At 39.8% G+C, this 12,670-nt stretch overlaps 1 protein-coding gene across 1 annotated transcript in view; it reads left to right on the forward strand.

Annotated features, from left to right (window-relative positions):
- The window catches only part of MATN2 (matrilin 2), a 198,920-nt gene that overhangs the window by 74,025 nt on the left and 112,225 nt on the right, over nucleotides 1-12,670 (forward strand). The window contains exon 3 of the mRNA XM_044683928.1: nucleotides 4,672-4,794. Coding sequence (XP_044539863.1) covers nucleotides 4,672-4,794 — 123 coding nt within the window. The remainder of the gene's footprint in view (nucleotides 1-4,671; nucleotides 4,795-12,670) is intronic.

The raw sequence follows: 12,670 nt of genomic DNA on the forward strand, positions 1-12,670 counted from the left end.
AAAACTTATGGGACATTCTGCATTGATGCCAACTGATATTATTAAAACTCTGAAAGAACTTTTCTTTTTCTAACAAAGCCTTACTAAGACACGTCAGTCCTATACACACACATACAAGCAAGCTCACACTAACACATCCCAGCCTGAAAAAGAGAAGACTTTTTAGGGAGGTAGGAACAGATATTTGCATTCATATGTTTGAAGGGTTATCAAATTGAAGAAGGATCAGAATTGTGTTGTAAGGCTTGGAGGGGAGACAGTAGAAAGGAGTCAAATTTAACCTTGATGTGGGAAAAACTTCCTGGCAATCTTTGTCGTTCACTTGTTTTTCAGTCATGTCTTACTCTTGATGACCCCCTTTTGGGGTTTTCTTGGCAAAGATACTGGTTTTTAAAGAATGAATTTTATCCCTGGCTTTTTGGTCATCCTTCTCCTTCTGGTCTGATTTTCTTTGTAGGTCATCTTTCACCTTCTTTGCCTCATTTTCAAGCTGGTTAATTTTGGCTTTCAAGACATTATTTTCATGTTTTAGTTCATGTATTTCCTTTTCCCAATTGCCTTCAGCCTCTCATGATTGTTTTTTGAGTTCTTGAGTTAATTGAATTTTGGGTTCTTCCAAAGCCTGCTTCCAATTCATTCTGTGTTTTTTCTTGGTGTTCCTTGGTCCTCCTCTTTTCCATCTGCTCTTTGTTCATTACCTGGATAGAAGCTGTCAATTATAATTTCTTTTTCTGTTGTTTACTCATATTTTTTCCCTTCATTCCCCCTTGTAATTGGCTGTAATCTTACTCCCCTGATTTTTTGCTGGATCTGTGGGTTTGGGCTATTCTGACCTGAAGGGGCTTCTTCTCTGCTCTGCTGATTGACTAGGCTAATGAGCCCTGAAGTCAGATCTTCCACAGCTGGTAGCAGAATCTGAGTAGGTGCTTACAGATGCTTTCAGTACAGTCTATGGGGAAAGGGTGTTAGAGCTTCCCTGCCCTCTGAAGACTTCTTATCTGCCCTATTGATAAAATTAAGCCAGGGTGGAGGTGATCTATAGAGCTGGATATGCCCTGAGGCCAAAACAAGGGGTGAGGCAAGACTGAGTGTTTGGGCTGCAACTGGGCTACCCTCTCTGCACTTCTCCTCTGGCTGCCTCCCTGCTGTCTGTGTTCAACAACCTGAGCCTGGCACAGATGCTCCATCAAGACCTCCGGACTAGTGCCCTTGCCTGCCCAGAGATTCCAGGAACCACTGGAGACTCAGCACAGTAGATGGGGGAGGGGTCCTGGGATCTTCCTTCTTCCTTTCCCTTGAACCCTGTCGACAGTTCAAGAATTCAGGCTTTTTTCCCCCCACGTACCTTTTAAGTTGGGTCCAGCAGGAGGATCCCCCAGCTCTGTCCTGTTGTTAGATTTGGTTTTCTGTCCCCCCGAAGCACTTTGTTTTTGATTGGTGTGGAAGGATTTTCAGAGGTTTGGAGTTTTGCTGCATCTAAGGCTCCATCCTCCCAGAATTTGGCAAAGATACTGGAATAGTTTGCCATTTCTTTCTCCAACTCATTTGAGAGATGAGAAAACTGAACTAAACAAAGTGAAGTGACTTGCCCAGGGTTGCACAGCTAATAAGTGTCTGAGACTGGTTTTGAATTCAGGAAGATGAGTCTTCCTGACTCTAGACATGGCATTCTATCCACTGTACCACTTTGCTGCCCCTTCTAGCAATTAGATTTATCTAAAGGTTGAATAGACCCACTTTGTTGAAGGTCTTTAGGCAAAAGATGACTTGTTGGGTATTTTATAGTGGAGACTAGATGGTGACTAAGTTTTTCCAACTTAAATTCTTTGATTTGTCAGCATATGGTGGTGCCAAGGCATCTGGTCTTGGCTTTGCTGCTGTGGCAGACTTATTGGCATGGTGGATAAAGGGCCAGACTTGAAGTCAGAAAGACCTGATTTCAAACCTTGCCTCAAATTACTATATATAACTCTGAGCAAGTCACTTAATTCTTTTAGGTTTCATTTCCTCATCTGTAAAATGGGTATAATAAGAGCATCTACCTCCCAGTTTTGTTGTAAGGATAAAATGAGATAAATATTTTTAGACTTTAAAGATATATATGTATATGTTCATGCACACATACATCTTTGTATATTTATATGCTTATTTATATATCTATATTATATATTTATACATACACATTTTTATATATAAAGGCTAGCCACTACGTTGATGATGATATGTTGTCCTCGAATCACTGGAGCTCAGAGTAGGAAGGGTCAGAAAATGCCATCTAACTCAGGCTGGCTTATTTGTCAGTAATGTCTTGGTCACCAATCTAGCAAATCTTTACCTTTTTTGTAATCCTTACCTTCTTTCTTAGTATTGTCTAAGTATTGATTCCAAGGCAAAAGAGAGGTAGAGGCTAAGTGATTTACCCAGGGTCACATAGCTAGGAAGTAACCAAGTCCAAATTTGAACCCAGGACCTCCCATCTCCAGGCTTTGTGCTCTATCAACTGTGCTACCTACCTGTCCTTACCTCTTTTAAATTTCCCTTACTCAAATTTGTAATTTTCATAGGTATATATTCAAAATCACCCCTTAGCAAGTCACTTGACCCCCATTGTCTAGCCCTTACTCCTCTTCTGCCTTGGAACCAATATACAGTAGTGATTCTAAGATGGAAGGTAAGGGCTTAAAAAAAAATCACCCCTTACACTCATGTATGTATTCATACCAACTGTCCCATAGAATGGACTCAGATTTTTCCTTCCTTTTATTACATATTGACCCATCAATACAAAATCAGTGTTAAGTCACCAGTATAATAGTATATAATCCTAATTATTGATAAATTAGTTACTAGTTCATGTGACTCACCACAGAATGCTGTGCTGAACTACATGACGAATGAGAAATGCCACAGAAGGTCTGGGGGGACAGCTGTATTAGAGATAGCCAATGATCAAAAAAGAGACTAGAGGAGTCATAGAATCAGGATGATAGATGATAAGAATAAGGCTAATAGATCCTAGATCTATTAGCTGTGTGACCCTGGGCAAGTCACTTCACTTTGTTTACCTCAGTTTTCTCATCTGTCAAATGAGCTGGAGAAAAAAAATGGCAAACCATTCCTGTATCTTTGCCAAGAAAACCCCAAATGGGGGTCATGAAGAGTCAGACATGACTGAAAAACAAGTGAACAATAAAAATTGCCAGGAAGTTTTTCCTACATCAACAGATGCTAGATCAATAGATGATTAACAGATTGGATCCACTGGGACCATAAACAGCAGGTCAGGAATTTGAAAGTTAATGGGATGAGCCAAATGTTTGGCTCTTTACTCAAAATGGAAAGGGTGGGTATAGGATCATTGATTCTGTTTTGTGATGATGATACCTGGGAATGTGCACCAGATTTTTTTATTTTAAAAAAATTTTACAGTTCACACCCTGTTGTGAGTTTCACCCTCAGATAATAACAACAACAATAATAATAGCTAACATTTATATAGCGCTTTATGTTGGGCAAAGGTCTTTAAAAATACCTCATTTGATCCTCACAGCAAGCCTGGAAGGGTGGTGCTATTATTATTCCTATTTTAGAGATAAAGAAGATACAAATTAAGTGCCATTCTCAGAGTCATCCAGCTAATAAGAATCTGAGATTGGATTTGAATTCAGGAAAATGAGTCTTCCATCATGCCATCTAGTTGCCATCTTACAAGCTGCCATCTTGTAAAAGCATTAAATGCCTGAGAGGCAACTTTGTGGTATAGTGGGAAAAGAATTTTACTCTCTTCTCCCTCTACATGTTTTCTTGACTTCCTTCAAGATTGAATTAAAATCCTACCTTTTGAAGGAGGTCTTTCCCCGTTCCCCCAAATAATAGTACCTTCTCCTCTGAGATTCCCTCCTAGTCCCTCTGTGTAGCTCTTGTATGTACCTCCTCAGTGACATGTCATCTCCCCATTAGAATGTAAACTCCTCGAGGGAAGAGATTGTTTTTGCCTCTCTCTGTATCCCCAGAACTTAACATAGTGCCTTGTTCATATTAAGTGCTTAATAAATGCTTATTGACTTGACCGACAATCTACTCTTATCATAAGTAACTTGTTTAACCTCTTAAACCATGAGCAAGTGACTTAACTTTTTTTATGTCTCACCTATTTCTTCTGTAAAAGGAGTATAATAATACCTGTAGTACCTACCTGACAATGTAGTTGTGATCCAAGAACTCAATATATGTAAAGTGCTTATCCTCAACTGGATCCATTGTGTTTTCTCTTAAGACAATAGGGTTCCAGGGGCAGTTAGGTGGCTTAGTGGATAAAGCACCAAGCCTAGTATTGGGAGGACCTGGATTCAAATTTGTCCTCAGACACTTCCCAGATGTGTGACTCTGGGCAAATCACTTAATCCCAGTTGCCCAGGGCTTACACTCTTCTGCCTTGGAAATAATACTTGGTTATTCCAAAACAGAAGGTAAGGGTTTAAAAAAAGCATGTAACAGGGAGCCACTAAAAGAGTTTGAAGGAGGGAACTGCATCGTCAGACCTGCATATTTGGAAAAATTACTTTTCTGCTGTAAAGGTAGATTGAAGAGGGGAGAAATTTGTTGAATTGAAATTAATTAAATTGAATAAGGTATCCATTTTTACGATGTCTTTTGTATTTTCCCTTTCAGTGGCCCATATGTGCAATGTTATGGAGCATAACTGTGCCCACTTCTGCATCAACACACCTGGCTCGTACCTTTGCAGATGCAAACGAGGATATATTCTGAACACAGACCAGAAAACTTGTAGAAGTAAGCCATCTCTTTTTTAAAATTTGGCTATATATTTTCTTTCTACCCATGTCTTTCTTCTCCTCGTTTTTTTTCCCCCTTTCTTTTCCTTCTTTTCTCCTCTCCAAATAGGTCCACATGATTTGAATTTTCTCTAAAATTCAGTTCCTAGGGACTACTAATTGGCTCATTGGATAGAGAGTCTGACTTGGAGATGGGACTTCGTGGGTTCAAATCTGGCCTCAGATACTCCCTAGCTGTATGATCCTGGGCAAGTCTTTTAACCCCAGTTGCCTAGCCCTTACTGCTCTTTTGCCTTGGAGCCAGCACTTAGTATTGACTCTTATAGAAGATAAAAGTCTTTAAAAAAAAAAAAAAGATTTGATCCTACCTCTCAAAAAGAGCTCCTTCTCCCATAACAACTAAAGTGTTGAGCAAACAAGTATCTAACATATGTTTGATTCAAAGGTTTTATTTCAGTGTATGTGACTTCGGGCAAGTTGTATAACTTGACTGGATTTCACTTTTCTCCTTTGTAAAATGATGATTTTGAACAAGGTGCCCTCAGAGATATCTTTTAGGCTCTGGGTACTGTGATGACAATTTTTCCATCCAATGAATATTTACTAAATACCTAAAATGTTCCAGGCACTGGGCTAAGTGCTGAGGTTACAAGAGGAGGCAAAAGACAATCCCCTTCTTTCAAGGATCTTACAATAAAGCTATTACTAAGAATAATAACAGCTAGCATTTATATAGTGGTTTAAGGTTTGCAAAATGCTTAATTATCCCTCTTTATCCTCAGTACAACCCTGAAAGGTAGGTCCCATTATTTTCCCCATTTTACAGCTGAGAAGACTAAGAGAAGTTAAGAGATCTGTCCAGTCACAGGTACTGTGTCTGAGGCTGAATCTGAACTCAGGTCTTCCTTCCAGGTCCAGTATTCCATCCACGGCACCACCTTTGTGGATTTCCTTTGTGCAAGGAAATACTGTTTTACTTCCTAGTCTAGTCTGTTTGAAGATCATTCTAGTTAATTTTCTTATTAATTATTCCCTTATTAGTTATCTTATTTTTTTATTTTCACTTTTTTTGAGTTTTTGTAAAACTTATTTAATTAATTTAGAATTTTTTTTCCATTGTTACATGATTCATGTTCTTTCCCTCCTCTGCCCCCTCCCCACTCCTGTAGCCAATGAGCAATTCTGCTGGGTTTTACATGTGTCATTGATCAAGACCTATTTCCATATTATTGATATTTGCATTAGGGTGATCGTTTAGAGTCTACATCCCCAATCATATCCCCATCCACCCATGTGATCAAGCAGTTGTTTTTCTTCTGTGTTTCTATTCCCCCATCTTTTCATTTTTGATAATGGAGAGAACCTTAAGCACAACTGTTAACTCTGGCTGGGCTTATTGTTATCTTAGGCCTTCTTTTAGAAGTGTGTAGGGACCAAATTGCTTTGATGAGGAACACTTTAATGTCTATAAAATAAAGAAACAAATAAAAATAAAATATCAATAGGGCCCTTGTGCTCCTTTTAGGTCAGGCACCAAAGACTAGACAAATAGGCTGATATTTGAGCCAGCCTGGAGTCATCTATCTTTGAAAGGGCAGTAGGACACTTCCTTATATTTCCCCTCATTTAAAAAATATTTCCTCTTATTTAAAAAAAGGGAACAGCAGTAATATTGCATTAGTAACTCATTCTGAAAACTAAGCATATATGTCTGCATGTAAAAGCCCCATAAAGTTCGCTGTTCTGATTGAACAAAACTTAAAAATGGTAATCTGATGCATATTTAATGATATCCATGATTGCGACTGTGTAATGTACTAACACACGTAGATATATGCAGCCTTCAAGGGACTCTCTGACTTTTAAACAGACAGACACATTTTTAGTTTTCATCCTCTTAACTTTGTCTCTAACCATTGCCAATGGCGATTGTTTTCCATATATCATGTAACAAATAATAATTTGTTATTTTCAAAGCTATAACTGAGGTAAGAGCATTGAGCTTTTCCTCCAGGACAGGAAACTTAAAAGGGTGCTCATTGCACTGAACAAAAGCAGGCTACCCCATCTCCCCCAGGTTCTTCTTGTGCCTAGCCCTTGTGGCCTCAATCCAGGACAAAACTCCTGCCTCAGACCGCTTGGGATTGGGAAGTCCAGAGGGCTCAGAGATGGCAGAGTAGAAAGAAGCAGTACAGTTCAGCATCTCCCAAAAGTACTCCAGCAAACGGACCCAAAATGATTGGGAAATTGGAAGAGAAATTGAAATGGGCCATTTTTCCAGGCCAGGGTCATAAATTCAAACTACAGGCAAATAAACCAGAGCAGCAACTGTGAAATAAGGGTAGTTTGGGGACCGCAGACTAAGCCTAATTCAGTGCTCAGAGATAGGCCAGGAGCACAGAGAAACCCAGAGATGATCACAGACTCGACCCTGCACCCAAGTCAACGGCAAAGAGCCCCCAGAACACCAAATTAGGCTAACCCAGCGTAGATCACAGATTCCAGCTATTTGCCTAAGCCAGAAGCTCTTGGTGGAAGTGCAGACTCAGACTGCTGAATTAGTCCAGAAGCTTGAGACATCTAGAGATGGCCGTGGACTCAGTCATCGTCCCAAGCCAAACTGGAAAGGTTTCCCAGAGAAGCCGGGAGCCCAGACTCAGCACCTAGAGGTCCAAGATAGGCAAATGCCACTCCTCCCCGCAGAATAGCAGCTTAGGACCTGAATAGACCCAGAACCCAGAACCTAGAACCCCCCAGACTAGGGTTGCTCAGAACATATCATAGATCTCACCCAGGATAGCAGAAGGCAAGAGAGAATCTCCCAAAGAAGTCAGAATCACAGATTCACCCCTCAGGACCCCCCTAGATGGGCCAGCAATACCTGGTTGTACAGCATAGATCACTGGAAGAATAACTTAACAGAAAAAGGTAATGAGAGATAATGAGCTATAATGAGGGCAGGAATGCCAAAGATGGAGACCCAGAAGGGGAAAGTATTTCTAAAACACTTATAAGCAAAGCCTTAAAAATATATCTTAACCATTAAATTAATTGGAATTTTTTGACAAAATGATTCAAGAGTTTAAAAATGAGTTAAAATGGTATTATAAATGAAATTAGAGTGATAGAGGAAAGACTTAGAAAAGAAATAAGAATTACAGAGGAGAGACTTGGAAAGACAATTAATAGCTTGGTATAAGAGGTACAAAACCTTACCCAAGTAACAGATTCTCTGAAAATCAGGATGAACCAAATAGAAATGAATGACTTGATTAGACTACAAGAAACAGGAAAACAGAATCAAAAGATTTTTAAAATAGAAGAGACACTAATCCACTGTTGGTAGAACTGTGAACTGATCCAACCATTTTGGAGAGCAATTTGAAATTATGTGCAGAGAGGTTGTTACCATGCATATCCTTAGACCCAGCAATACCAAAGTTATTCCAAGGAGCAAAATATATGATGGACTTATAAAACATTTATGCAGCAAAAATAAAGCATAAAATCTACAGGGAAAAATTAATTTTTAATGAAACTGAGTACTTCCAAATATTCCTGATGAAAAGACCAGAGCTGGATAAAACTTTGCAATATAAATATTAGAGCAAAGAGAAACATAAAAATGTAAATAAATACAAGCAAGTAATTGGAAAGAATTCTATAAGAATGAAGTGTTTGCAATCAAGAGGAAGAGAGTGAATGATATAATAAAGATCCTTAAGAATTTTAATGTAATCAGGGGTCATAAAGGGATTCAAATAAGATGGAGCACCTGGGAGTGATTTTTATGTTCTGATCATCTTAAAAAGAGAAAGGAGGGCAGCTGGGTGGCTCAGTAGTTGAGAGCCAGGCCTAGAGATGAGAGTTCCTAGGTTCAAATCTGGCCTCAGATACTTCCCAGCTGTGTGACCCTGGGCAAGTCACTTAACCCCTATTGCCTAGCCCTTACTGCTCTTCTGCCTTGGAGTCAATATACAGTATTGACTCCAAGATGGAAAGTAAGGATTTAAAAAAAAGAGAGAGAGAGAAAGGAAATGTATTATGTATGTATACATGTAGGGGTGGGAGGAAAACATACTAGGGAAGAAAAGGAGGAAAAATGGGAGAGATTTATGATGAAGGGAAGTTAAAAATGTATACAAATGCTGAAAAGGTGAGGAAAGTAAGCATCACTTGAACTCCACTCTGAACTGACACAAAGGGGAGTGACCAGAACCAGAACAATTTAAGTAGTAACAGCAGTACTATAAAAGCTAATAGTTTTGAAAGACTTAAGAACAAGGCTCAAGGTAATGATCAACCACAATTCCAAAGGACCAAATTATTTAGCATATTGCCTACCTCCTGACAAATAAGTGATGGGCTATCAATGCTGAGTGAGATTAGTATTTTTGAACATGGCCAATGTGGGAGTTTTTTGCTTAATTATGGACATTTCAGGAGTTCCATCAGAGTAAGGGTTTCAGAGAAAAAAAACTTTAAGGAATCCTAAACTTGCTTCCTCTCCCCCTAATGGCTGCACCCAAGATGATCTCCACCCCAATCCTCATTTGCCATTTTCTGAGCCCATATGAATAGAGAAAGGAGAGATTTAGCTGATTCACTTCTAGACTGGGGTTAGAAATACAAATGTTCCTTTCCTTGTTTTTATGCATGTCGAAAATTCAGCATTAACCCTGGGTGAGGGAGAATGAAAAAAATGGGAATTTCTCCTCAGTGCCCTCAAAGGAACACCTGGTCTTGGATCTCATCTCAGATTTTCCTAGCCATTGTGATGCTGGCATGTTCCTTCATCTCTCTGTGCCTCAGTTTACTCATCTATCAAATGAAAGGGTTGAACTGATTGGCCTCTTCAGTCTCTTCTAGCTCCAAATCTTTGATCCTAAGATTCTTCCCAAATGGGTCCATTTCTGCAAAATCTGACAATGTCCAGATGCCCCCTGTTTCCATCATTGCCCTTCATCTTTCCCTTCAGGTTCTTTTCTTCCTTCTGATGTTGCCTTTCATCATTTGCTTTAGTCATATTCTGTTTCCTCTCACACAAAAGAAGGATTCAGCCTTGGTTGTGTATGTGTATGGGATCTGGTTTGTTGTTTTTTAGTTTATTGTTTTAAAGACTTTCCTCTCTTCTCATTTTTTCTGGAACATTTCATTGCTATCTGGAAGCTCATGGAAATACATTTCAGAAACTTCTTTTGGCAATCAGCATTGGCTTTCCTGTCCAATTCTCTCTTTTCTCTGTCCCAAACTGCATGATAAATGCGTTTAAACTGCTTTCATTCTTTGGACAAGATCCTGTTGTTGTTTTTTCCCATGGTACATATGTTCCTTAATGACTGTCCTTCCAGGGTGGGAAGAAAAAGGCCCCCGGGGTGGAGGAGGGAGTATATGTTCAAAAGCTAGTTTCATAGCAGGGGTCTCACTGATGTAGTGGGTGGGTTTGTTGGTGGATAGATAATCCAGGCAGTCTTTAACTCTCATGGCTTATATAATTTTGCCATTTGTTTTATGGAAAGCTCTGGTTTTTAAGGAAGCTCTGGTTTTCTTCCCCCCAGAGTACTGTCCTGTCCTCTCCTTTTTCCTCCCCCTGCTACCTCCCCAACCAATCTCCCAACAGACCAGGGAGCTTTACTTGGCTTAATAATCACAGACGAAATCACATGCAGCCAGATCTCACAGTTGCATGTTGTTGCCCCAAGGGGATAGGGGAAAGAATGGTAACTTGTGACTACTCCATTGGGGAGGGAAGCCACAAAAGAGTTTGTTCTGCTGCTCCTGAGTCTGCACCATAATGTTTACATATGAAAAACAGCACAGTTTCTCCATTAACTGCATCACTGATTTTTGGTCTCCCATCTTGTATACTTATGTCCCTAAGTTCAGGAATCAGTCTATCAATTGAATTTTAGCAAAGCTAAAATGATTTTTAATTTTAAATCTTATTCCTAAGTCATTTTCCTTTTCCTAATTTTATTCCTAAGTCACCAGGTATACTGACATTTTTCTTTTATTCTGTTTTTTGCTTGTTTTTTTTTTTAAATACCTGAGTCACTCTCTCTTACTTAGGCTGAAAGGACAGGGGCTATACATGGACCCAATTCTATTCTGATTAGCTGAGGAGTTTTGAACTTCTCTGTTTTCTAACCTGAGTCAGTTTGATCCTCCTTATACAACTCTGTGGCCCCCATTTCTGGAGGTTCACTATGCTGGTGTCTTACAAACTCTCCCATTAGCTTAGACTACAGCTCAGAACTCCTAAGCTCAAGACATCCACCATCCTCAGTCTCCTTTTTAACAGAGATTGTAGATGGGAACCACCAACCCCCAATTAATAATGACATTCCTTTGGAAATTTGCAGATGAGGAAACTGAGGTGCAGAAGAAATTAAGTGATTTGCCAATATCACAGAGTTAGAAAATGTCTAATTGAGATTCAAAGTTAGGGGTTCCTGATTCCAATGTATTGAAGGGAAGTTCCCATTTTTTTTCTACCTCTGTTTCTCAGGCACCATGGATTGAGCATTGGGCCAGGAGTAAGAAAGTTCTGAGCTCAAATCTGGCCTCAGACACTTATTAGCTGTATGACTATTTAGAGACTGTCTTCTTTTATAAGGGATTCCCTCTGGAAGGACATAGGGTTCTCCTATTGACCTTTACTTTCTACCTCCTTGAGGAAAATGATTCTTCTGATTCCAACCCCAGTTCACTATCCACTGTACCACTCATCTGTCCTCAGCCTTCTATACCTTTTGTCAAAAATGAGTGGAGGCTAGTTTCCACCTACACTTACACCACTGACTACCAGATTTTTTTGACATTCCTTTCCTGTTTGGGGGTAGGGCAGAGATGGGATATAATTCAGAACTCTAGGTAACTGTGAGTCTTCTTTAAAAATGTAACACTGCCATACTGGAAGGTCATAACTGACTATCTGGCTGGAAGGACTTCATCCTGCTATGCATGCTGGTGAATTATGAGCTTTTAGAGACTATGGAGCTGATTAGATTAATGAGCCACCAATATTCTAGTAGAGGACAGCAGCATGATGTACAAATCAGGAGAAAGGGGTACATGAACTTTAAATAGCACAAACTTTCGTAGCCTATCCTAGTATCTGTTCTGATCATTCATTTTCATAATCCATCAATCAGAAAACATTCATTAAGTGACTAGTACATATCAGGTACCATTCAAAGTGCTAGAGATACATAAAGAGGCAAAAGACCTAAAAATTCTAACTTTGGCAATTCTCTAGAACTCCCAAAAGATAGCATAGTAACAGCTAAAAGATCAGCCTTAGAATCAGGAAGAATCAGGAACCTATGTTCAAAGGAAGCTAGGTGGTAAGGTAGACAGAGCATTGGGACTAGAGTCAGGAAGACCTGAGTTCAAATCTGGTCTCAGGTACTTCCTAGCTGTGTGACCTTGGGGAAGTCACTTTATCCTGTTTGCTTCAGTTTCCTCATCTTTAAAAAGAGTTGGAGAAGGCAATGGCAAACCACTTCAGTATCTCTGCCAAGAACACCCCAAATGGGATCATAAAGAGTTGGACACAACTGAACAACTACTAATTTAAGTCTTGCCTTGGAAACTTAACAACCTTGTGATCATGGGCAAGTCATTTAACCTTTGTGTACTTTGGGCAACTCTCTAAGACCATGTTGGTGAACCTATGGCATGAGTGCTGGAGGGGGCTGCTCCCTTCCCCCTCTCCATGCCTCTGAGGACATTTCTCCCATGATCTGCCCCTCTGCCAAGCAAGCCCAATGGGAACACTTCCTCCCTCCCCTGTCTGGGGTAAGATGAAGGGCTCACCTGCATCATGAGGGTCACAGTTTAGGCACTCAGTCTCTAAAAGGTTTGCCATTGCT

The sequence above is a fragment of the Gracilinanus agilis genome, chromosome 1, assembly GCF_016433145.1.
Source record: "Gracilinanus agilis isolate LMUSP501 chromosome 1, AgileGrace, whole genome shotgun sequence".
Taxonomy (NCBI): domain Eukaryota; kingdom Metazoa; phylum Chordata; class Mammalia; order Didelphimorphia; family Didelphidae; genus Gracilinanus; species Gracilinanus agilis.